Source organism: Marmota flaviventris, chromosome 14 (assembly GCF_047511675.1).
Source record: "Marmota flaviventris isolate mMarFla1 chromosome 14, mMarFla1.hap1, whole genome shotgun sequence".
NCBI classification, from domain to species: Eukaryota; Metazoa; Chordata; class Mammalia; order Rodentia; family Sciuridae; genus Marmota; species Marmota flaviventris.
This window is the reverse complement of record NC_092511.1, coordinates 29,390,869-29,417,895: the sequence shown is the minus strand read 5'-3', so window position 1 is coordinate 29,417,895 and position 27,027 is coordinate 29,390,869. Positions and strand designations below refer to the sequence as shown.

Below are 27,027 nucleotides of genomic sequence, written 5' to 3'. Positions count from 1 at the left end.
GATAAAGTGGTGGGGGGCTGGGTACAGGGAGACAGGTGGGGAGGCAAATATCCTCGTGCAGCAGATGGTAAGGGCCAGGAGGCAGGTGGAGGCAGGGAGGATGGACAAGGAGAGACAGCAGTCCAGCTAAACTGAAGACACAGATGACAGGACTTGACTGGGAAAATGAGGCAGGGGAAGGAGTTGGAATGACAGCTGGGTTTTGCAGTTGGATGATTTCCGCCATTGTTCAAGAGAGGAAAGTGTTGGAGGCAGGCAGAAAGAATAAAAATGGAGTGTCTAAGGGAAGCAAAGTGGAGGAGTCCAAAACACCAAAGGGGGAAAGTCCAGGGCTTCTCAAACTGTCTGAGAAGGGCCACTATTTTTCATTTTGTTGTTTGTTTCAATTTCCAATCTATTGTATAATGATACTGTGCACAGTTGAGTGTACAGCGTGGGCCACAGGTACTTCCTACACAAGCCCAACAACACCTAGCTCCCAGGTTTGCCAGTAGCCTCTTCAGTGAGTGGAGGGGGCAGTTTACTGATGACGTTTGATTGTTAGGCAATGTCAAAAGTTTATATAGGTATTTTTACTTATGTTGTCATGGTCTGGCCCTAGTCCATGGACGCACTTTGAGTAGCACTGGTCTAGACTGAAGTAGACATGTGTGGGCTGAAGTTCGAATTTGGAAGTCACCATTAGAAGTGATAGTTGAATACACATGCTGGCTATGATTGCAGGAAGATGGATAGCCCTCCAACTCATTTTTTATGGAAAAAAAAATACCAACATCTAAAGCAGGGCTTAAACTTTTTTTTTTTTTTTTTGTAATTAGTCAATATTTAGGTTTGGAGAGCCACATGCAATCCATATCCCAGATACTCAACTTTGACCTTGTAGGGCAAAAGCAACTATGCTGGAACTTCTCAGTCTCAGCACCACTGAGATTTGACCCCAGATTACTGTTCTAGGGACCATCCTAGGCATTGTAGGAATGTTTAGCAACATCCCTACAAAATGTACTCACAAAATGCCAGAAGCGCCTCCTGTCATGGAATCAAAAATGTCTCCAGACATTGCCAGATGTCACCGGGGAAGGGATGTGGGAATCATGCTCAGTTGAGAACCACCAAGCGACAGACAATACATAAATGAATGGCCATGAATATGTTCTAATAAAGCTACTTACAAAATCAGGCAAGGGGCCAGACTTGACTTGCCCACTGTTGTTTATGGATCCTTGACTTAAGAGAGGGCAGAAGGAAACCTAAAAAGGCTTATTCAGTTAAATTTGAGAGTCTTCTGTATTCCAAACTCAAGAAGGGCTAGGGGAGGTTTGTATCAACAGAAGCTGTCATGTACGGCACCATTGCTTACCTTATTCTTTCAGTCCCTCCCATCTACCTAGACATACTAGACATAAAATCACAAAACAGGAAATTAACAAATCACGTAAGTGTTACACAGCCCAAGAAAACCTCCAAGCAAGGCATCAGCAAGCCTGGTGTCCCTAGGGGAATTAGAGACTTCCTCCAGGAAGGAAGTGAGCAAAACAGGTCCTGGAAGATGTCGTGCATAGTGGCGGATGGTAAGAAGGCAGGAGGACATTCCCTATAAGGAACACAGGGTTCTTAGTTTTAGAAAGTTAGGAGGGAAGTGTCCAAAGTGAGGGAAGGGAGTCATTGTCCCTGGTCAAAGCTGTGTGATTGCACTCTGTCACATGCATGTGCTTCCTCTGGGAAAAAAATTAATAGCACTTAACAATATTTTCTAAGAACAGGATGTTTGTTTTTTTTCCTTGAGGCTCAGAGGGCTTTTTATTGGTTTAAAATTTTAATCTTTTGACCCTTAACACAAAGTCAAATTCCTTCTGCGATTGTTTTTGACAATAGCAAAAATACTGAGAAGTCCTAGTGAGTGGAGGCTGGAGCAGCAAGTGTCTAGGACCCTTTTTTACTTGCTTCTGGTTTCTGTGGAGGTCAGGTTAGCATCTCTGTCTCTCCTTGATGTTGAGATAGGAATGCATCGTTCCTCTTCACACTGCCAGATTTCAGAATAGGTTTTGTTTGTTGGCAGTTTTCAGGTTATCAGGCCTTCAGTGGTTAAAGTGCAGCTGTGGCTGAAATCCTAGCTCCCCCACATTTTGTCTGATGAACCTGAGATGTGGGCTTAATCTGAAACTATTTCCTAAGAAGTCTCTTTTCTGTATAGCAAGAGATAATACCTGCCTGACCTGGAGCAAGCACTCAAATTTTAGCTATTACTCTTCACACATGGAGATTCTTTACAGAACGAAGCATTTCGAATTTGCTTTTTAGGGAATCTCTGTAGATCTGTATTGGGAGCAAATCAACCTGCGTCTTGTGATGGAAGAGCTAACATGATGGGTTTAACAATTCCAAATTTGAACTTCACTGCATGCCGTGTGTTGTGGGAGGCAAAAGGAGGAGAAAGACCCAGTCTATGCTTACAGAAGAGCTTTCAGCCTAGCTAGAAATATGTGTGTATGGACATGTATACAACTAACACAGGGAGGTCTGTCGTGGAAGTGGTTTAGAATACAATGATCACCACCAAATTACAAAGTCACCTGGCACTGGTGTAAGGCAGAGAAGCCATGTTTCAGCCTATCTAAGAAGCATGGATGATCGCAGAGGACCCTAGCAGGATGGGGGAAGAGCATAGAAATCCCATATCTGTCCCTCATCCCAGTAGGGAAATAAGAGTGTTCAGAGGGCCAAAATCTGAGAATGTGCATAAAGGCAAAGGACTAGGAACATGGCTATCTCAGGTGGCACGGACCAAGAGACCATACTCCGAATTTCTGTCAACTTGTCATTTTGGATCATTTGACATTACTATTGTTAGAAGCGGAATTTTGCACAGAATGATTGCTGACTTAAATGTCTGTTTTTATATGAGCAACTAAGCAGCTTCCAAAGTTTTTTGCTTTTGAGCAGTTTAGAATGAATAAGGTTATTCCTGTATTGATATTGACTTTTTAGTGGCACTGGACCAAATAGGATTCATCATTAGGAAAGCACAGAAGCATTTCACAGCAGTGACCTTAGTAGATTCCTACCCACTAAACAAAAGCCTGGAGCACTTGGCTCGGCACTTCTGACCAGCCCTGAGGCAGAGTCCCATGTAAAGCCAGTCATGCACAAAGAACCCAGCGTGAAAGAACCTGCCCTACGCCTGCCTCATTATAACTGTCAGGGATCAATGTCCCTTTTGAGTCCTCCCCAATAACTCATTTTTTTATAGGCAAAAAGGCTCTAATGGCCTCTCTTCAAAAGTGTTGGTACTTTGAGAGGTGGACGTTCTGTCATCCAATTTTGCTTCTACAAGTTCTTTCAAATAGTACAATTAGATCCTATAAACGTGAGGAGTGTACTCATCAGCAGTGAGTCTCCCATATGGTATTCATGGTTCTCTATATAGTCAGGGTTGTAAAAGGAAAGTAAATACTAGCTATAGCTGAATCATCAACATCTGTCCATTTATAAATAGTTGAAGGTGAGATGTATCAGGCTTTCTGAGAGGGTCCGTAAAATACATCCTGCTCACCCTGAGATCTGCATGGCGGGGCTCAGCGCTGGGAACTCAGTTAATGGAGCTTCACAGTTTTGAACACATAGGTCTGTCCTCAGTTTAGATGCTTTGGGGAGAGGATAAGAATCTAAAAATAGAAAAGCCATCTTATCTTTTCAAATGGGCGGAGTGGAACAGACTAGAAGTATGAAAAGCATGTCCTGTAGGATGCTGTTGACTGGGTGTTCTCTGGTTACACTGATTTCTGTCTTGGATTTTCAGTTCAGTTTAATGTCAAATTTCTAACACTATGATCCCCCCACCCCCGAGTTTTGAAATTCTTTTTCTGATTTAGAAAAACCCTCCTACAGAGGTTTGCAGAAGGATTGGCACGAATGCCCACATTGTAGCAATACTTTCATGTTTCTGATACCAAAAGTTGGCCGGTCATCGCTGTATTAGTAAAGCATAGCCATGTTCAAACAGAAAGCTTTTTCCAGGGGAAGTCTGTGAGTATTCATGTGGGAATGTGACATGGGACCATATGTAAATTAGCAGTGATAGTGCTTTTGTAAAGAGGGTGAATACCATCCTTCCTGCAGTATGGGGGGTTCCAGGGAACTGCTCCTCTCCTACAAAGATCCTCAGCCCATGCTCCTAGAAGCCCACTCCATCTTTCAAGAAACAGTCGGTTTCCTTGTAGTTTTTGCTTAGTAACCCTCGGGCCTCCCAGAACAAGTTAATCCCTTTTCCATTACGATTAAATGAATCCTTTAGATCCCTAAGGATTAATTTTCCCTCTCTATTAGTTTTCATTAAGCTGTTATAGTATACTTTCCACTTCTCATGTGTTCCCAGCTGCCCTCCTTAGAACTTGTAGGAACATGTTCCAGGTGGCGTTTGTCCCTTCTAAAGTGTGAAGCTCAGGGCCCAATTCGGTTGTCCAGTATCTGAGTACAGTGAAATAATTATCTTCTTTCCCTGGTGGGCAGCAGAGAAATGCCCCAAAGATGGAGGTGGGGAAGCAGTGGAGGGTGCTTGCCTGAGTCATAGTTCTTCCCTAGGACTGTTGATTCAGTCAGGAAAGAGGAATAACTTTCGTATTTTTGTCTGAATGCTGATGAAGGTGGCCAGGTGCTGGTAGGAGAAGTACACAAACGCTGAGGCAAAGGGAAACATGATCAGAAGTTGGGATGACCTTGAAGGATGTGACAGCTAAGCCAGAGGGGCGTGGAATGCAGCTCACTTCCTGCAAGAAGCAGAAAGGAAAAGGGCCTCTGGTCCCTTGGGGCAGTGGCACCCTGCTCACCCCACCTGCCCCTGTTTTCACACATGTGCGTTTTAAATTAACAGAGCAACCTGTTTTGCAGGATGCATGAAATTTTTTGTACCCTTTCTCTCTTAAGAATTCATCTAAAAACAATTAGTAGAAAAAAATCAAACATTCTTTTCTTAAAATAAATGGGATTTTTTTTTTAATCCCAAACTCTTTGTTCTTTTCAGAGCCCTGTGAGCTGCCAATACAGTCAACTCTGAGTAATTCAGGAACTGATTTTTCAGTCTGTGTTTTTTTTTCATAACCCCTTGTTTTCCCCTTCTTAGTTGTTGCTCTGTTTTGGTATCTAAAGTAATTATTTTATTTGCCAAAAGGATGATAGAGAAATGAAGCAAAGTTCTGCTTCAGGATTATTTTTCCTTCATATAATTGTTGTTACTATGATTATTTCTACTATTGCTGCCATTTAAACTAAAGGCAGTCACAAGTACCTAAAATTGTCCAGCCTAATGAGTAGTGACCATTCAGCTGTCTGCCTTCTTTATCAAAAGTGTGGCTTTGGGCCAGCAGAGTAGTTTAATGGAAGAGCACTTGCTGAGCAGGCGTGAGGCCCTGGGTTTGTTCCCTGGCACCACAAAGAAAAATAAGAGGGTGGCTCTGTCTTCCTCTGGGATTCTGTGTGTCTTGACACCTTGGATTTCTCACAGATACCTGTAAGTGGGAGTATGTCCATTCCCAGCTGGACTCTGCATCCCACATCCATCTGCTGGGCATTCTCACCTCAAGAGGACACCAAGTGACTCCCTGGGGAGCTGGGCCTTGTTGTTGGCAAGGCTTTTGTCTCCAGTGCCCAGGAACTGCAGTGTTTGTTTTCAAAGGAATCTAAATTTCCAAAGAGTATTATCTCGAGTGTCCATCTAAGTGGGGAAAAAGAAGCAAAGCATGATCTAAGAACTAGGAGACAGGGATTAGCAATCATGGAGAGTTCAGATTTCAGGGACAAGGGCAGGGCTTTTGAGAAAGGGCTATGCATAGGAACCTTTCTTTCTGTCTGACTTTCTAAGATTCAGGGAAGAGAACAAGAGTAGAAGAATGATGACTAAAGAAAGCTGGAGATGCACAAAAGTGAATTGCAGAGTGAAAAAGGGAGCCCTCACTGCAGGAAAGCAATGGAGTTGGGAAGGGGAAGGCCTGAGTGTGAGTGACCATCTGCGTCACTAGCCACCTCCCAAGCTGAGACCTGTGCCCTGAGCCTCTGCAACTCCACCTGCCTGTCCTCCCTCGGTGAGGATGCCCTGCCATTCCTCCAGCATCCTGTGCTCTCTTGCCTCTTGGCTTTTCTCATTTCTCTTCTGACGAAAAACACTTCTGCAATCTTTTCCCACTCCGCACAGTATCATTCAGTGCCCTCTTCAGCAAAGGCCTGATCACAATGGGAAGAAGAGGCCTGACCCTTTGCCAAGCCTGAATGACAGGAGGCTCAGCCCTCATGGGAGGGCTTCATGTCTATACACTGTCATGCCTGCTTTGCCTTTGAACACATTTTCTTGTAGAAATGTTGGTGTTCTGATCCATAAATCTTAAGTTCCACAGCCTTTGTAGGACCTAAGTACCATGTGTAAAACAGGCTTTCCAAAAGAGTATAATCTGAGGCCCCTGCATTTTTTTTTTATTAAGTAGTCAATTCATTCAAATGATTTGAAAATCCAAAATCATAAAAAGATATAGCCTGAAAACTTTCTTTTTCACCCTCATTCCTTTCCATCCACTTCCCCTGAGAGCAGTCACCACCATTATTAACTTCTTATGTATGCTTGCAGAAATATTGTATGAACATACCACCCAGAGCAAATATATTTACACAGTTTTGCACCTTTTTATTCCTTTGAAGATGCGCATCTTTGGTTTCTTGTCATTGGTACATGTTAAAAACTTTATCGTTTTTTGAGATGTAATTAGTATTCATTTGCATGGATATACTTAATTTATTTAACCAGCCCTCTGAAGGTGGATAGTTAGGTTGTTTCCATCTCTCGGCTATTATAAACTGTGCTGGTTTGAACACTCTATACTTTTTCCCCCATATATATAAGTGGAATAAGTCCCTATTAGGGAATCTGGGATCAGAAAGCACATGATTGGCAGTTTTTATAGATATTGCCAAACTGTCTTCCATTGAAGTTGGACCTGTTCATGCTTCTGCTGTCGGTGTGTGGCAGGGGAGGAGGGTTCCTGGTCCTCATCAGCTCACTGCATTGCCACACAGTTGTGTCTTAAACAGGCTTTGAAATGTGACCCTTTCATGATTTGGGAGCTGATTGAATTCTCAGAGAGTGTGCTCATTCAATGACAGGTCAAGATCTTAAACTCCAGAGCCCAGCCTCCTAGCTTAGTGCTTGATAGCATGTGACCTTGGCAGGATGACTTGACTTCTGTGTGCCTCAGTAGTGTCTCATTTGTAAAATCAGGAAATTAATATACTAGAAACAGCATCCTCCTGGGTTCTACATCAAAGGTTGGAATAGTGCCTGACTTCTAGGCTGCTCTGTCATACAAAGGTGCTGCTGGCTCCTTCGAGACTGACATGCCCTCTCCAGGATCTGTCCCTTTTACTAGTGGATAAGCCACCTCATTAGGTTGCTGCATAAGCCATGGCAGAGGTGGTGTTAAAAGAGCAGTCATCTTGGAAAGGAAAAGAGGAAAACTCATCAAGCTTTGTAGGCGTCCACTGGCTGATAAGCTGGGAGCCCAGAGTGTTCAGGAAGGAGAGGGGGAAGTGGTCAGTAAGAGACATCAGCACTGGATCGCCTCTCCTAAGATGAAGACTGGGTGCCTCCAGCTGAGAGGAGGACAGATAGCAGATAAGATAGAGTGGGACTAGGTCAGAGCTCCCAGATGCTTCCACAACATCACAGACATCAACTCATTTAAAGTTGCAAGCCTGACATATTTGCCCAGAATTCCTTTTTTTTTTTTTTTTAACTTCAGATGTATTTGGGAGCTCTTAGGAATGGCACAGAGTAGACATTAAATATAAATTATTGAGAGCAGGCCCAGCGGCCTGCTGAGGGGCAGAGCCGCCCCCCACCCCCCTCGCCTGCCAGGTAGGGGAAGGGTGACCACCGACAGAAAAGGCCCAGTGGCCCAGGGCGGGACAGAGCTTCCAATCACTCCTGCAAGGTAGGCGGGCCTGCGACCCACCGGCAGAAGAGGAGCAGTCGCCTGCTGAGAGGCTGAGCCGCCCCCTCCCCCTGCGCCGGCATAGTAGAGGGAACTGGGACCAAAGACAGAGCAGGCCCAGCGGCCTGCTGAGGGGCAGAGCCGCCCCCCACCCCCCTCGCCTGCCAGGTAGGGGAAGGGTGACCACCGACAGAAAAGGCCCAGTGGCCCAGGGCGGGACAGAGCTTCCAATCACTCCTGCAAGGTAGGCGGGCCTGCGACCCACCGGCAGAAGAGGAGCAGTCGCCTGCTGAGAGGCTGAGCCGCCCCCTCCCCCTGCGCCGGCATAGTAGAGGGAACTGGGACCAAAGACAGAGCAGGCCCAGCGGCCTGCTGAGGGGCAGAGCCGCCCCCCACCCCCCTCGCCTGCCAGGTAGGGGAAGGGTGACCACCGACAGAAAAGGCCCAGTGGCCCAGGGCGGGACAGAGCTTCCAATCACTCCTGCAAGGTAGGCGGGCCTGCGACCCACCGGCAGAAGAGGAGCAGTCGCCTGCTGAGAGGCTGAGCCGCCCCCTCCCCCTGCGCCGGCATAGTAGAGGGAACTGGGACCAAAGACAGAGCAGGCCCAGCGGCCTGCTGAGGGGCAGAGCCGCCCCCCACCCCCCTCGCCTGCCAGGTAGGGGAAGGGTGACCACCGACAGAAAAGGCCCAGTGGCCCAGGGCGGGACAGAGCTTCCAATCACTCCTGCAAGGTAGGCGGGCCTGCGACCCACCAGCAGAAGAGGAGCAGTCGCCTGCTGAGAGGCTGAGCCGCCCCCTCCCCCTGCGCCGGCATAGTAGAGGGAACTGGGACCAAAGACAGAGCAGGCCCAGCGGCCTGCTGAGGGGCAGAGCCGCCCCCCACCCCCCTTGCCTGCCAGGTAGGGGAAGGGTGACCACCGACAGAAAAGGCCCAGTGGCCCAGGGCGGGACAGAGCTTCCAATCACTCCTGCAAGGTAGGCGGGCCTGCGACCCACTGGCAGAAGAGGAGCAGTCGCCTGCTGAGAGGCTGAGCCGCCCCCTCCCCCTGCGCCGGCATAGTAGAGGGAACTGGGACCAAAGACAGAGCAGGCCCAGCGGCCTGCTGAGGGGCAGAGCCGCCCCCCACCCCCCTCGCCTGCCAGGTAGGGGAAGGGTGACCACCGACAGAAAAGGCCCAGTGGCCCAGGGCGGGACAGAGCTTCCAATCACTCCTGCAAGGTAGGCGGGCCTGCGACCCACCGGCAGAAGAGGAGCAGTCGCCTGCTGAGAGGCTGAGCCGCCCCCTCCCCCTGCGCCGGCATAGTAGAGGGAACTGGGACCAAAGACAGAGCAGGCCCAGCGGCCTGCTGAGGGGCAGAGCCGCCCCCCACCCCCCTCGCCTGCCAGGTAGGGGAAGGGTGACCACCGACAGAAAAGGCCCAGTGGCCCAGGGCGGGACAGAGCTTCCAATCACTCCTGCAAGGTAGGCGGGCCTGCGACCCACCGGCAGAAGAGGAGCAGTCGCCTGCTGAGAGGCTGAGCCGCCCCCTCCCCCTGCGCCGGCATAGTAGAGGGAACTGGGACCAAAGACAGAGCAGGCCCAGCGGCCTGCTGAGGGGCAGAGCCGCCCCCCACCCCCCTTGCCTGCCAGGTAGGGGAAGGGTGACCACCGACAGAAAAGGCCCAGTGGCCCAGGGCGGGACAGAGCTTCCAATCACTCCTGCAAGGTAGGCGGGCCTGCGACCCACTGGCAGAAGAGGAGCAGTCGCCTGCTGAGAGGCTGAGCCGCCCCCTCCCCCTGCGCCGGCATAGTAGAGGGAACTGGGACCAAAGACAGAGCAGGCCCAGCGGCCTGCTGAGGGGCAGAGCCGCCCCCCACCCCCCTCGCCTGCCAGGTAGGGGAAGGGTGACCACCGACAGAAAAGGCCCAGTGGCCCAGGGCGGGACAGAGCTTCCAATCACTCCTGCAAGGTAGGCGGGCCTGCGACCCACCGGCAGAAGAGGAGCAGTCGCCTGCTGAGAGGCTGAGCCGCCCCCTCCCCCTGCGCCGGCATAGTAGAGGGAACTGGGACCAAAGACAGAGCAGGCCCAGCGGCCTGCTGAGGGGCAGAGCCGCCCCCCACCCCCCTCGCCTGCCAGGTAGGGGAAGGGTGACCACCGACAGAAAAGGCCCAGTGGCCCAGGGCGGGACAGAGCTTCCAATCACTCCTGCAAGGTAGGCGGGCCTGCGACCCACCGGCAGAAGAGGAGCAGTCGCCTGCTGAGAGGCTGAGCCGCCCCCTCCCCCTGCGCCGGCATAGTAGAGGGAACTGGGACCAAAGACAGAGCAGGCCCAGCGGCCTGCTGAGGGGCAGAGCCGCCCCCCACCCCCCTCGCCTGCCAGGTAGGGGAAGGGTGACCACCGACAGAAAAGGCCCAGTGGCCCAGGGCGGGACAGAGCTTCCAATCACTCCTGCAAGGTAGGCGGGCCTGCGACCCACTGGCAGAAGAGGAGCAGCCGCCTGCTGAGAGGCTGAGCCGCCCCCTCCCCCTGCGCCGGCATAGTAGAGGGAACTGGGACCAAACACAGAGCAGGCCCAGCGGCCTGCTGAGGGGCAGAGCCGCCCCCCACCCCCCTCGCCTGCCAGGTAGGGGAAGGGTGACCACCGACAGAAAAGGCCCAGTGGCCCGCGGCGGGACAGAGCTTCCAATCACTCCTGCAAGGTAGGCGGGCCTGCGACCCACCGGCAGAAGAGGAGCAGCGGCCTGCTGGGAGGCAGAGCCGCCCCCTCCCCCCCGCGCCTGCAAGGTAGTCGGAACTGAGACCACCATCAGAACAGGTCAGACCTGCAACCGAGAGACAGAACAGGCCCAGTGGCCTGAGGAAGGGTAGAGCCGCCCCCCCCCCACACGCCTGCAAAGTAGGCGGACCTGCGACCCACTGGCAGTACAGCCCCAGAGGCCTGCAGAGGGGCAGTGCCGCTGCCTGCGCCTGCAAAGTAGGCAGAACTGCGACCACCGACAGAACAAGCCTAGCGGCCCGCAGAGGGACAGAGCCGCTGCCCGCGCCTGCAAGGACGGCGGACCTGCTACCGACTGGCAGAGCAGGCCCAGCGGCCTGCCGGCGTGGTAGGCACATTGCCCCAATTGGCGGAGGGGCAGAGCCGCCGCCCGTGCCTGCGAGGGAGACTTTGCAACTATACAAGACCAATATAAATATATAGGGGGAAAATTCAATAGCACAACAGTTTCACCAAGAAGAAAGGAACGCGAACAGTATGAAGAGACAAGGAAAGAAAGGACCACAAGCATTGCAGGTCAACTCAACTTTAGAAGAGGTAATAGCTGCAGCTGATGGAATGTCAGATAAAGAATTCAGGATATACATGCTTCAGATGATCTGGAGTCTCAAGGAAGACATCAGACAGCAAAATCAGACAATGAAAGATCACTTCAACAATGAATTACATAAACAAATCCAAGAAGCAAAAGATCAACTATACAGGGAAATAGAGGTTATAAAAAACAAACAAACAGAAATCCTAGAAATGCAGGAAGCAATAAGCCAACTTAAAAACTCAATTGAGAATACTACCAGCAGAGTAGAACACTTAGAAGACAGAACATCAGACAATGAAGATAAAGTATATCAACTTGAAAAGAACATAGACAGCTCAGCAAGACTGTTAAGAAACCATGAGCAGAACATCCAAGAAATATGGGATAACATCAAGAGACCAAATTTAAGAGTCATTGGGATACAGGAAGGAACAGAGTTTCAAACCAAAGGAATGAGCAATCTATTCAATGAAATAATTCGAGAAAACTTCCCAGATTTGAAGAATGAGACAGAACCCCAAATCCTAGAAGCCTACAGGACGCCGAATGTGCAAAATCATAAGAGACCCACACCTAGACACATTATAATGAAGATGCCCAACATACAGAACAAGGAGAGAATTTTAAAAGCTACAAGAGAAAGGAAGCAGATCACATTTAGGGGTAAGCCAATCAGGATAACAGCTGATCTTTCAACACAGACTCTGAAAGCTAGAAGATCCTGGAATAACATACTTCAAACACTGAAAGAAAATGGGTTCCAACCAAGAATTGTGTTTCCAGCGAAATTAAGCTTCAGGATGGAAGATGAAATTAAAACCTTCCACGATAAACAAAAGTTAAAAGAATTTGCAGCTAGAAAACCATCTCTTCAAAACATCCTTGGCAAAACATTACAGGAAGAGGAAATGGAAAATAACAATGAAAACCAACAGTGGGAGGTAGGACACTAAAGGGGGGAAAATAATCAAAGTGGAAAACAAACCATGTTTAGTAACATAAATAAACAAATATGGCTGGAAGAACAACCCATATCTCAATAATAACCCTAAATGTTAATGGCTTAAACTCACCAATTAAGAGACACAGGCTAGTAGAATGGATCACAAAACAAGACCCAACAATATGCTGCCTACAGGAGACGCATTTGATAGGAAAAGACATACATAGGCTGAAGGTGAAAGGTTGGGAAAAATCATATCACTCATATGGACTTCGGAAACAAGCAGGAGTATCCATACTCATATCAAATAAAATAGATTTTAAGCCAAAGTTAATCAAAAGGGATAAAGAGGGACACTACATACTGCTCAAGGGAACCATACACCAACAAGACATAACAATCATAAATATATATGCCCCAAACAATGGTGCAGCTATGTTCATCAAACAAACTCTTCTCAAGTTCAAGAGTCTAATAGACCACCATACAATAATCATGGGAGACTTCAACACACCTCTCTCACCACTGGACAGATCTTCCAAACAAAAGTTGAATAAGGAAACTATAGAACTCAATAACACAATTAATAACCTAGATTTAATTGACATATATAGAATATACCACCCAACATCAAACAGTTACACTTTTTTCTCAGCAGCACATGGATCCTTCTCAAAAATAGATCATATATTATGTCACAGGGAAACTCTTAGACAATACAAAGGAGTAGAGATAATACCATGCATCCTATCTGATCATAATGGAATGGAACTGAAAATCAACGATAAAAGAAGGAAGGAAAAAGAATATATCACTTGGAGAATGAACAATAGGTTACTGAATGATCAATGGGTTATAGAAGACATCAAGGAGGAAATTAAAAAATTCTTAGAGATTAATGAAAACACAGACACAACATATCGGAATCTATGGGACACATTGAAAGCAGTTCTAAGAGGAAAATTCATTGCTTGGAGTTCATTCCTTAAAAAAAGAAAAAACCAACAAATAAATGATCTCATACTTCATCTCAAAATCCTAGAAAAAGAAGAGCAAAACAACAGCAAAAGAAGTAGAAGGCAAGAAATAATTAAAATCAGAGCTGAAATCAATGAAATCGAAACAAAAGAAACAATTGAAAAAATTGACAAAACTAAAAGTTGGTTCTTTGAAAAAATAAACAAAATCGACAGACCCTTAGCCATGCTAGCGAAGAGAAGAAGAGAGAGAACTCAAATCACTAACATACGGGATGAAAGAGGCAATATCACAACAGACACTTCAGAAATACAGAAGATAATCAAAAATTATTTTGAATCCTTATACTCCAATAAATTAGAAGATAGTGAAGGCATAGATAAATTTCTTAAGTCATATGATCTGCCCAGATTGAGTCAGGAGGATATAGACAACCTAAACAGACCAATATCAATTGAGGAAATAGAAGAAACCATCAAAAGACTACCAACTAAGAAAAGCCCAGGACCGGATGGGTATACAGCAGAGTTTTACAAAACCTTTAAAGAGGAACTAATACCAATACTTTTCAAGCTACTTCGGGAAATAGAAAAAGAGGGAGAACTTCCAAATTCATTCTACGAGGCCAACATCACCCTGATACCTAAACCAGACAAAGACACTTCAAAGAAAGAAAACTACAGACCAATATCTCTAATGAACCTAGATGCAAAAATCCTCAATAAAATTCTGGCCACTCGGATACAAAGGCACATCAAAAAAATTGTGCACCATGATCAAGTAGGATTCATCCCTGGGATGCAAGGCTGGTTCAATATAAGGAAATCAATAAATGTTATTCACCACATCAATAGACTTAAAAATAAGAACCATATGATCATCTCGATAGATGCGGAAAAAGCATTCGACAAAGTACAGCATCCCTTTATGTTCAAAACTCTAGAAAAACTAGGGATAACAGGAACATACCTCAATATTGTAAAAGCAATCTATGCTAAGCCTCAGGCTAGCATCATTCTGAATGGAGAAAAATTGAAGGCATTCCCTCTAAAATCTGGAACAAGACAGGGATGCCCTCTCTCACCACTTCTGTTCAACATAGTTCTCGAAACACTGGCCAGAGCAATTAGACAGACGAAAGAAATTAAAGGCATCAAAATAGGAAAAGAAGAACTTAAATTATCACTATTTGCAGATGACATGATTCTATACCTAGCAGACCCAAAAGGCTCTACAAAGAAACTATTAGAGCTAATAAATGAATTCAGCAAAGTGGCAGGATATAAAATCAACACGCATAAATCAAAGGCATTCCTGTATATCAGCGACAAATCCTCTGAAATGGAAATGAGGACAACCACTCCATTCACAATATCTTCAAAAAAAATAAAATACTTGGGAATCAACCTAACAAAAGAGGTGAAAGACTTATACAATGAAAACTACAGAACCCTAAAGAGAGAAATAGAAGAAGATCTTAGAAGATGGAAAAATGTACCCTGTTCATGGATAGGCAGAACTAACATCATCAAAATGGCGATATTACCAAAAGTTCTCTATAGGTTTAATGCAATGCCAATCAAAATCCCAACGGCATTTCTTGTAGAAATAGAGAAAGCAATCATGAAATTCATATGGAAAAATAAAAGACCCAGAATAGCAAAAACAATGCTAAGCAGGAAGTGTGAATCAGGCGGTATAGCGATACCAGACTTCAAACTATATTACAGAGCAATAGTAACAAAAACAGCATGGTACTGGTACCAAAACAGGCGGGTGGACCAATGGTACAGAATAGAGGACACAGAAACCAATCCACAAAACTACAACTATCTTATATTTGATAAAGGGTCTAAAAGCATGCAATGGAGGAAGGATAGCATCTTCAACAAATGGTGCTGGGAAAACTGGAAATCCATATGCAACAAAATGAAACTGAATCCCTTTCTCTCGCCATGCACAAAAGTTAATTCAAAATGGATCAAGGAGCTTGATATCAAATCAGAGACGCGCCGTCTGATAGAAGAGAAAGTTGGCTACGATCTACATACTGTGGGGTCGGGCTCCAAATTCCTCAATAGGACACCCATAGCACAAAAGTTAATAACTAGAATCAACAAATGGGACTTACTCAAACTAAAAAGTTTTTTCTCAGCAAAAGATACAATAAGAGAGGTAAATAGAGAGCCTACATCCTGGGAACAAATCTTTACTCCTCACACCTCAGATAGAGCCCTAATATCCAGAGTATACAAAGAGCTCAAAAAATTAGACAATAAGAGAACAAACGGTAATCAACAAATGGGCCAAGGACCTGAACAGACACTTCTCAGAGGAGGACATACAGTCAATCAACAAGTACATGAAAAAATGCTCACCATCTCTAGCAGTCAGAGAAATGCAAATCAAAACCACCCTAAGATACCATCTCACTCCAGTTAGATTGGCAGCCATTATGAAGTCAAACAACAACAAGTGCTGGCGAGGATGTGGGGAAAAGGGTACACTTGCACATTGCTGGTGGGACTGCAAATTGGTGCAGCCAATTTGGAAAGCAGTATGGAGATTTCTTGGAAAGCTGGGAATGGAGCCACCATTTGACCCAGCTATTCCCCTTCTCGGTCTATTCCCTAAAGACCTAAAAAGAGCATGCTACAGGGACACTGCTACATCGATGTTCATAGCAGCACAATTCACAATAGCTAGACTGTGGAACCAACCTAGATGCCCTTCAATGGATGAATGGATAAAAAAAATGTGGCATTTATACACAATGGAGTATTACTCTGCATTAAAAAATGACAAAATCATAGAATTTACAGGGAAATGGATGGCATTAGAGCAGATTATGCTAAGTGAAGCTAGCCAATCCCTAAAAAACAAATGTCTAATGTCTTCTTTGATATAAGGAGAGTAGCTAAGAACAGAGTAGGGTCGAAGAGCATGAGAAGAAGATTAACATTAAACAGGGATGAGAGGTGGGAGGGAAAGGGAGAGAGAAGGGAAAATGCATGGAAATGGAAGGAGACCCTCAGAGGTATACAAAAGTACATACAAGAGGAAGTGAGGGGAAGGGGAAAAATAATACAAGGGGGACAAACGAATGTCAGTAAAGGGGGCAGAGAGAGAAGAGGGGAGGGGAGGGGAGGGGAGGGGAGGGGAGGGGGGATAGTAGAGGATAGGAAAGACAGCAGAATACAACAGACACTAGTATGGCAATATGTAAATCAATGGATGTGTAACTGACGTGATTCTGCAATCTGTATATGGGGTAAAAATGGGAGCTCATAACCCACTTGAATCAAATTGTGAAATATGATATATCAAGAACTATGTAATGTTTTGAACAGCCAACAATAAAAAATTAAAAAAAAAAAAAATATATATAAATTATTATTTTTAAAGTCCTAGAAGCCTAGAAGTCAGGCAGTAAAAACTATGGAAAGTAGTCCAAAAAAAAAAGAAGGAAAAGAAAAAACTCTGCAGAATCACCACCTACAGCTTCTAAGCTCTCTTACCTTTTCCCTTGCTTTCAGCCATGTCCCTCCAACCTTTGTCTTCCTGCCACTAACATAAAATGCAACTCTTGCTAAGCTGCAGGAGCCTCTGCCTGGAGGGCTGCAGAGCTCATCCCCTGTGCCTCCGAGAGCAGCATCCCCTCATCGTCCTCACCATCCCAGATTCTTTTTCAGTTAAAGGAAGGGCTGGTGTGAGCGACCCAAGCAGAGAGGCAAAGAACTGCTGCTCTCTGGCTACATAGTCATGGGATTTTTAAAAACTTATTTGGAAGCTCCTCTAAAGGTCCCCGCCTTGAGTAACCCAGCTTCACCAGCTGGCCACAAGCAGCCCTTGTGTGGCCCTGAGTCGCAGTGTCTCCACAGCAGCTGCGTCCAGCCTGGTGTGCTGAGGACCACTGCTCCCATGCGCAGCTGTTCTTCAGAGCTGCTCACCACCTCCTGCAGTCTTGGCTCCTGCAGGCAGTCATCCATCCTGTGCCCAAAGAGCAGGACAGTGGTACCAGGAACCCTAGGCTGGGACCCAGCATTGAGCCTTTAAACAGGCAGGAAGTTCTGATGTTTTAGCAGGAAGACCCAAGGTCTCAACTTGTGTTACTGGGACAAGACCCAAATCAGAGCTAAAACTAACACTAGGACTATGATCCTGTCTTGTTTGGCAGCTCTGTGGTCAGCCCATTCAGAGTGGGAGCATACGTTCCTGCTGCTGCCCGGGCCTCTGTACACCCAGAGCCACAGTGGGACTGGGTGTCTAGCTCATCAAACTCGGCCTTCTCAGGCCTAGTTGCTGGACAGCCTGCTGCACCCTGGGCAGGCCACTTTCCTAACAGAGCTAGTTGTTACCTTTGTCAGTGGGTGGTGGAGCACCGTTCTTGTCACCTGCCACTGGCAAGTCAATTTAAAACTCTTGCTGAAAGGAAAGAAATATGGAGCAGATGCAGACAGCCTCCAGCTGCTACAAAACAAATGTGGCTCTCTTCAAGCCACCATCTAACCAACCCTCTGAGTATTTATTGGCAGGCTCTGCTTCCAAGACTGGAAAGCCATATGGGAGAAGTTGCAACAAAGATAGAGAAGAATTTAGCCTCTCCATGTCAACTGAGGCAGCTGAAGAATCGGAAGATTATTTTCAAGAGATAAGAGTTTCTCATCAGTAATGAAGGCCTGACATTCCCAAAGCCTTCATGTAGCTCTTCTCTTCTAATCTTATCATGCTGTATGGCCAGGGAGAGTGTGTTTTCTATGCTGGTAACAAATTACTACAGACCTAGTGGCTTACAACAGCCCCTATTTGTTATCTCATGTTATCTTACAGTTTCTGTGGGCCAGGGCTATGTCTCATCTGACACTTGACTGGGGAATGACATGTTCTCTAATATCATTGTCAGAATTCATCTAATGGGCCTGACATAGCACGACAGCTTACTTCTTCAAAATCAGCAATGGCGGTCTCTCTCCCATCAGCTCAGATAGGTTCTTCTCATTGTAACCTAACTGGGGTATGGCATATCACCTTTACCATACTATTTTGTACAGAAAGAAGTCATAGGTTCTACCCACAGAGGCATTAATATCAGCAGGCAGATCACAGGATTTTCTTAGAATTATTCCTACCCCATTGAGAGAGCCAAGCCTTACCAATAATGTTTCAGAATATTCCCAAATGAAGGCCCAGTCTATTTTATATAATAACAATGGTTTTTATTTTCTTTGAAATGGAGCAGTTTTGTTTTTTCCACCTCAAAATATCTTCAAATCCTCAAATCCTTGTCAGCTCAGTACTCTGCCACAGCTTGATTCCAACTCTAGCTCTTTTGATTATATTATTGAAAAAGGGTCATTTTTTTTCTTCTAATTTCCATTTTCTCATCTATAGGAATGCATCTTAAGAAGATTTTATTGGACACCTACATAATAGTCATTGTCACTAACACTTCAGTTTGTGTTAGCTTTTTGTTAACATGACCAAAATACCTGACAGGAACAGCGTAGAGGCGGAAAAGTTGATTTGGGCTCACAGTTTCAGAGGTTCAGTCTGTGGTCAGTTGACTCTCTTGCTCTGGGCTTGAGGTGAGGCAGAACCCCCATGGTGGAAGGGCATGGCAGAGGGACATTACTCAGCTCATGGCAGCTGGGAAGCAAAGAGAGAGAGAGAGGTGTCAGGGACAAAATATAAACCCCAAAGTCATGTCCCTGGTGACCTTCTTACTCCAGCCAGGCCCCACTTGCCATGCAGTACAGCCTTCAGATGCTTAATCCAGCAAATGAATTGCTCCACCGATTAGGTTTCAGCTCTTAAAATATGATCATTTCACCTCTGAACATTGCTCTATTGCCTGATATGAGCTTTTGGTGGAGGGGTGTACCTCATATCCAAACCGAAATATAGCCTCTTTCCTGTTAGACTATTCATTTGATTGCATTAGTTTTATTTATGTACATAACTCAACAAAACAGTACTATTGACAGTGCTACTGTGCATACACCAAAGCACAAAAAAGAAAAAGAGAGAAAATATACTTAACAAGTTGTCATAGACTTTCTTCTTAGAATAGAAGGAAAGGACTAAAACCTTAGACATGTTCAGAAAATTGTGTCCATAGCCATATTTAAATATGTCCAAAATAGAAGAGAGATCCGTGGAATAGAAAAAGGGGATTGAGGGGGCAAGGAGGAGGGATCGAAAAAGGGAAGAACAGTAGAATGAATCTGACCTAACCTTCCTATGTATATATGTGAATATTCCATAGTAAATCTCGCCTTTATGTATATCTGGAAGACACTAGTGAAAAAAAGAAAAAAGAAGAACTATAAATAGCAGAAAGATCAGTAGGGTGGAGGGAAGGGAACAGGGGAAGGAAGAGGGAAGGGAAATGGGAAGTATTGGGGACTGAATTAGGGCAAATTATATTCCATACTTTCATAATTAGGTCAAATGAAGCCTAATATTATGTATAACTAAAAAATTAATTTACCAGGGCATTGATGTCATAGTTTTATAGTTTTTTAAGTCCCTCATTCTCTCTCTTTTTTTTTTTTCCTGTTTTCAGGAAACTAAGTCAACTGAGATTAATAAATCCCTTACTAAGATTAAAAGTTGTTATCCTGCTTAGAGGACGGCGAAACAAGATAAAGTTGGGCTGTAGGTGGAAAGTGGCCCTGCCATTGTGTACAGGCCAGAGTGAACCCTGAAGCTTCCAAAGATTAAAACCACTTTGGTTTCTTCTCCAGGTCTCTCCTCGCCCTGGAAGGGATTGGATGATGTAACCCACTCTCCAGGAAGCCCCAGGTGGCCGTGAGCTCAACCAGGTGTCTCAGACCCCATCTCATTTCAGAGCCACTTCTGAGCCACTCAAGGAAAATGATGTGACAGTTCCTAGCCAGAAGGACTTTGGGGGAACGTTGAACATCTGTGCAGAAAGTGGCCCTTTTCCCCTTTTTTGAAATAGACATTCTCAAATTCCAAAATGCCAGCCAAGACCCCGATCTACCTTAAAGCTGCCAACAACAAGAAAGGGAAGAAGTTCAAGCTGAGGGACATCTTGTCTCCTGATATGATTAGTCCCCCCCTGGGAGACTTTCGCCACACCATTCACATCGGCAAAGAGGGCCAGCACGATGTCTTCGGGGACATTTCCTTCCTTCAGGGGAACTACGAGCTTCTGCCTGGCAACCAGGAGAAGGCCCACTCGGGCCAGCTCCCCGCCCACTACGAGTTCTTCCGGGCCAACAGCACCTCGGACTCCGTGTTCACAGAAACGCCCTCCCCAGTGCTCAAAAACGCCATCTCCCTCCCCACCATCGGAGGGTCCCAAGCTCTTATGTTGCCCTTATTGTCACCGGTGACATTTAATTCCAAACAGGAGTCCTTTGGGCCACCAAAGCTGCCCAGGCTCAGCTGTGAGCCCGTCATGGAGGAGAAAGCTCAGGAGAAAAGCCGTGTGCTGGAGAATGGGACTATCCACCAGGGAGATGCCTCGTGGGGCTCCAGTGGCTCAGCATCGCAGTCCAGCCAGGGCAGGGACAGCCACTCCTCCAGCCTGTCCGAACAGTATGCTGACTGGCCGGCCGAGGACATGTTTGACCATCCCTCCCCATGCGAGCAGGTGAAGGGAAAGACCAAATCCCAGGAGTCCCTCTCTGACCTCACAGGTTCCCTTCTCTCCCTCCAGCTGGATCTTGGGCCCTCGCTTTTGGATGAGGTGCTGAATGTCATGGATAAAAATAAGTAACAGGATGCCAGCTCTTTTCCTTTGGGGTAAAAGGTACCAAAATAAACAAAAAAACAGAAACTCAGCTAACCACAGTTGAAGAGAAGAGCTTCCCTGGCTGTTTTTTTTGCAGTTACGTGATGTGTTTTCTAAAATAATTGTTCCTACAAAATATTTTTTTACCTGTTATGCCCTGTTTGCAAAAACAGTTTAGAAAAAGCAACAACAAAAACCCTATCCTGGCAAAAAGAGGAAATGAGTCAGAACTCATTTTTGGCGGGCACTGCTGATTGATGTTCAGCTAACATTTTTTTTGGTTTGCAGACACATAAGAAATCTGCCTTGGCCGGGATTGGCACTAGCTATGGAGAGCTGAGCAAGTCACACTAAGAAACTTCACAGTACTCCAACAGTTTATGAGTTAAGAGAAAGTCAAAATTTTAACACCTAAGCCTTTTTTTCTAGACTCTTTTGTATATGATATTGTTTGGGCTCATGATAGCAAATTCTCCAGTGTTAAAACTTTTCTCTGTTTTCACATTTGAGCAATTTTATGGGTTTGGGGGATTTTCTTGTAGTTCTTATATATCCCTTATATATTATATCTATATTGCAAAATTTTGACTGTCAGCTACATGTTGGTAAGACACAAGCAAGGTATTACTGTAACTAAGTTATTTTTAAAGTTAAAATATATTTTTATGTGCCTTTGGCTTTTTATTGCAGAGTCTACATTTTATAGATAACACATCAAATGTCATTTGACTTGTTTCCATTAGGGTTCCATTGTAAGCTGTGTATGTGTGAGTTTAGACAAGCATATTCATTCTTGGCTTTTTTTTTTTTTTTTCTTCGTCTGTTACCATACTTCTAACAGCAGCCAACAACGGATTTTAAAGTGTAAAGGCACAGGTTACTCATGATGCTTCTACAGAGACTGTGGGCTACACCACATAATGCTATTTGGAAATATGAGTATTTTAGTACAGTACATACTTGCATTACTTAGGTACTTCATACAACACAATAAAGAGTAAATGTTAAAATGAATTTGCTTGTTTATAATAAACAAGAACATAAGAGAATAAGAATATTTTCTTTAAGTCCAGCTAGGAAAATTCCTTCTCTAAAAGGTTCCTGAACTTTTAAAACAAGGTAAGAAATTATTTCCATCCATTCTGTAATTTTGATTAATTCCCTAAGGCTTGAGATTCTGAAGCCCCTGCCCTCAATTTTAGGAGAAATGAACATGTGAGATCAGAAATTTTTTAAAATTATTATTATCAACTTCTCAGTGCTCATTTCAGTGCATCTCCTCCCTTGAACACCCTCCACAGCAGATTCTTACAAACCCATCTCATCCTGTAGGATAAAGATTTGTCCTCAAGGAAGGCAGTAGAGAGACTTCCCTTTACCTAAGCCTCTGAGATGCCCTGAGGGTGTTGATTAAGGAAACAAGAACTGGAAACACAGATTCTTGTCTTGTCAACTACTCTTTCCCTGCCAAAGAAAATACTTGCACACAATAATTGCCAGTTCTCTCTCAGAAACTTCTGTTTCTCCTTGAGATGTATCCCTGAAAGGACTTCCCCTCCCAACCATCTCAGTGATTCTTTCCCCAGGCTTGGAGTTCTTGAACTTTTATTACCTGATCACCTGAAATAACTTTTGAACTGTGGGTGAGATGCACTGAGGACAACTAACCAAGGAGAGGAGGAAACATTCCCTGGAGCATTGAGTGCTTTCCAACTGTATGTCTTTACCCCACAGCTTACCCAGTGTTCCTTTGCTATTAGACGACACCCCACTATGTACAGTTCCCAGTTCCCAATAGACTTCCCAACCTCTTCTAAATTTTGTCAATGAGGCTAAGTCTGACGAGCTCAGAATTTGTAGTTAGTATTAACAAGGTTCCTTCCACCCCTTCCCTATCTTAATTATTATTGATCATATTCAGACTCTTGTTATACCCTTTATCTGTTGCAGGAAAAGGTCAACTGTTACGTGAGAGGAGAACAAGGTCTCTGCATTTTCTCTGCTGCCTCTCACAACCACAAACCACGCAGAACATCTCTGCTGGTACTGAGTTTGTTTGCCACTGTCTAAGTGATCCTACATCATGCATGTGGTTAGCCATTTTACTTTCTCCAAGCCCATTCACACACACTGTCTCCTGTTAGGTGAACAGACATGCCACCTATTAGGAAGAAGAAACAAAGCCACTTCCAGCATGTATTGAGTTAGTTCTCCTAAGGCAGCCTTTGATCCCTGGTCCCTTTTCTAGGGAGCAGGTGCACAACTGGTGGTAACTTTCTGTTCTACAAAGAAGCCTTTTAGACTCACATCTGCCAAGAGCTGAATTGATGTTTTCAAGCCCTGAACATTCTTCCATTTATAACCTAATTTATCTTCACTTGTTTAAAGATAAGGAAATCTAAGATGCACTGTATTTGCAAACTGAAAGAGAATGGCAAGCTTCCTGTGATCCAACAACCAGTAAAGATGCATGCAATTCACACAGAGAGGGAGGGACCTTTCTTGTTAAGGTAGGCAAAATTCTTAGGGCTGAACTTTTTACTGAACACAAGGCCTAACAAATGACAAGCTATGTTATTTCTGCCTAAAATCATCTGCTTGAAAAGGTCCACATATCAGAGTACTAAGCTACTAAGCCCTTCTTAAATATAAAGTCATTAATTATCACATTTCTGTGAGCCAGTAGCACTATCTGCAAGCACACAGGACTAAATTGGTTGAACAGAAAAAAGAAGCTGACTCTCCAGAATTACAGTCTAGTCATTTTTTATATTACTGCAAGCTGCCTTTTTTCTGAAGGCTCCCTGCAAACACTTGATGTCATGGAATGGAGGAAAGGTAGGAGTCCCTGAATGAAGTTGATAAATATTTTAGAAGAGTATACATTAAAGTATACATTAGATAATGATTCTAACCCTCCTACTGTACAGCCAGGTGAGATTGGATCATTTTACTGTGAAATATATAAACAATAGAACATGGTAATTTGATATTTCTCTAGTAAGAATATCTCCTTTGGAAATTAAGTTAGCAACCTAGTCTCAGATAAAATTCTCAGATTTTAGAATTATTCCCCCAGATTGTGAGTAAACAACTCGTTCCCCCGCCTTAGGTCTGTAAGCCATGTAAATAGGGTGTTGCTCTGTGTTCCCACCCACACTTTTGGACCAGATCCAGCAAAATGAGAAAGGTTTCTGAATGTCAGATGATAAGCCACCATTGGGCTGCATAAGTAGCCTTCAGGCTGTTTGGCTATTTGAGTTTCAGGATAGCCATAACAACAAAACTGTTCTCACACATTAATGTATTGGTACTATCTGAGCAATACATTTATTTTCTAAAGAAGAAAAGTCCCCCTGGTAGATTTAACACATTTGTTTCATCTGACTATACCTAGAGCAGCATGTGGTTTATTCTAAGGGTACACTATTTCCATCCAGCGAACTTTCTGAGAATGTTTAATTTTCACCTTATTCTTAGCACAAGTAGGTCTAAATATTTCCTGCTTGAGTTGTCAGGGCGTCATCATTCTGTGGTAAAATGCTCCAAAGAATGTCATGTGGAGGATCAGGAATTATGCTTGCTTTATGAAGTGATATGTAACGATGAAATCTGTTTTACAACTACTGTGCTGCATTTAATTATCTTCCATTTTTACTTTAAAAAATTCGATAATGATGTCACTTCCATTGGCTTTCAATGGAAGTCAATAATCATCCTTTGAAGGTCAGCCAAATTCCCTTCATGGAAAGCAGATTGACACGGGTGAAAGATAAAAACATCTGCCCAAATCAAAGCCATCGTGCAGAGTAGAGTTAATATTCCAGAGATTCATCATGCAGAGATGTCTGCCATACATCAAAATTAGCAACGCTGAATAAGTGAATTGTGTATTATGCTCACCATAAAATCATTACTGGAATATGTCACAAAACATGTGCGTGATTCACTGCCAAAAGGAACACTGGAGAAAAAGCTTTGAGTTCTGGGGAGGGAGATACCAGGGGCAGCTTCATGCCAAAGAAGGACCCGAAGAGGACCTTGGGATACCCATGAAATTTTTTAATGAGGGACATTCTTAGGAGGAAGGAGATCGTGAGCAAACAAAAGGATACACTCCCATCCTAATAGGGTCTCTACCCCACCTAGAATTGGTATTTTAAAATACTCACTTCTGGGCATGAAATACTGTTCCCACTCCAGAGAAGACCCTTTTGTGGAAGAAGAAAAGATTCTGAAATCAAATAGATGATTCCCAGGGTCAAATGATTATATAAAATTAGCCACCATCCTGGGAAAGCTCATGCCCTGTCCATAGTGCATATTCTGTGAACTGAAGGCCAGAGTAGGGACACCACTAGTGAGGCTGACATGAGAGTCCAGGAAGTCATTCATGATGACGATGAAATGAGAGGCACTCCACCAGATGGAACAAGTTCTTATTACTGTCCCAGGACTTGAACACTCTTAGGCCGCTGTTCCCTCCAGGAACTTCCTCACACCCCTCTCAACCCATCTTTTTCAGGACTGGCTTATCACCTCTGACCCAATATCCTCAGGACCAAGAGAGAAAGCTCCTCAGAAAATAATAAGGAGGTTCCAAATATCACTAAAGAGTCTCAGCTGAGAATTCTTTTTCTAAACTGGGCCTCCAGAATGTGAGAGAGTCAGGGATTCTAGCTAATGGAACAGGAAAACCAACTCAACAGGGTAGAAGCAAATGTCCCCTGAAGTTCTCTCAAATTCCTTAAATTCAGACTCACCAAACTGAGGCCCAGAGAAAGGCAGAAGTCCTGGACTTAGGAGGTCCAGCTTCTTCCCAGGAGTGATTTCTGGATGGTTCTCCCCCATCCCCCCCACACCCCCACCCCCGCCCAAGGAAGACCACATTCACTTCCAGGATGACCCCTTACCCTACAGGGCATATCAGGAAAATGCTCATCTCACCATAGCAAAAGGTCCCCAACATTTATACTACAAATACCTCATAAAATGGTGGACAGATCCTTCCATTACATTTGGGATCTTGGAAATTCCAACAAAGAAAGCATTTGAGATACTCCTTCCATGAAAAATTCCTTCTTTAATATATTCACAGGAAGAATGCATTAAAGCCCCCAAAGGATGTTCTCTTCATACCCCTGGCTGGGCCTTGTTTACCAAAGAAATAGGTAAACCCTAAGTGAAAATGAAAAGGCTCCAGAGCTAGAAAACTGGAGGTGAGTTCCTCTGGATGAGACATTACATTTGGCACAGAGTCCCCTTAGAATAATCCCAGGACTAAGAGCATCTGAAAACCACCAACAATGGGACATGAGTTTGCTTATCAGAGGCCTACTGTAGCAGAACAAATCTCTAGCAACTGGCTTGGGCCAAGGGAGCAAGAGAGACCAGGAAAAGGAGAAACAGTCATGTCACTCAATGTATAATTTTTCCAGGCACACACACACACACACACACACACAATGAAATTGGTTTTTCTAGGAGATTTGCTTGTCACTGAATTGGCCCTCACCAGAGGAGACAATAAAGGATATTGTTGGCTGGTCTGTCCGATGTTGGAAGAGCACATGCAACCATTGCAATTAAATCTAATTTTGAACCAACCAAATTAACACATTAGATTAACACATGGAGATTAATATAAAGCTCCCAATGACTGCTCTCAATGACTGACAAGGTTCCAGTCACCCTACAGGCCAGAAGGCTTCAAGGCATTATGGCTCTGACATCAAATTTTGATGTTTCTACATCACTGTCTGGTATTTCCTCCAGCTTTCCCTCCTCTTAATAGCAGTATTTTAGTGACATAATTTCCTTGAGATTTTGATTTTATGCTGGAATTCTGTATTCTAAGGCAACCCATTGGCAATGCCTCAGAAACACATGAAACTTGAAAAAAAAAAAAAAAGCCTAAAGTGGCATTAAAAATCACATATTGAATTTTCACAGTCAGCAGCAATGTTCAGACATACCTGTGTAAAGAAAGCAGGGGTGTTGCCAAAAGTGGGAGAAGAAAATCTTTAATTATCTTGTAACTTCTACTCCTATTTCATGAAAATGTAATTGGGA

At 44.7% G+C, this 27,027-nt stretch overlaps 1 protein-coding gene across 1 annotated transcript in view; it reads left to right on the top strand.

Annotated features, from left to right (window-relative positions):
• Positions 1 to 21,969, top strand: part of Cdc42ep3 (CDC42 effector protein 3) — a 31,774-nt gene extending 9,805 nt beyond the window's left edge. The window contains exon 2 of the mRNA XM_027933419.3: positions 19,940 to 21,969. Within this exon, the coding sequence (XP_027789220.1) occupies positions 20,176 to 20,940 (765 nt within the window). The 5' untranslated portion in view covers positions 19,940 to 20,175 and the 3' untranslated portion in view covers positions 20,941 to 21,969. The remainder of the gene's footprint in view (positions 1 to 19,939) is intronic.
• Positions 21,970 to 27,027: the final 5,058 nt, after the last annotated feature.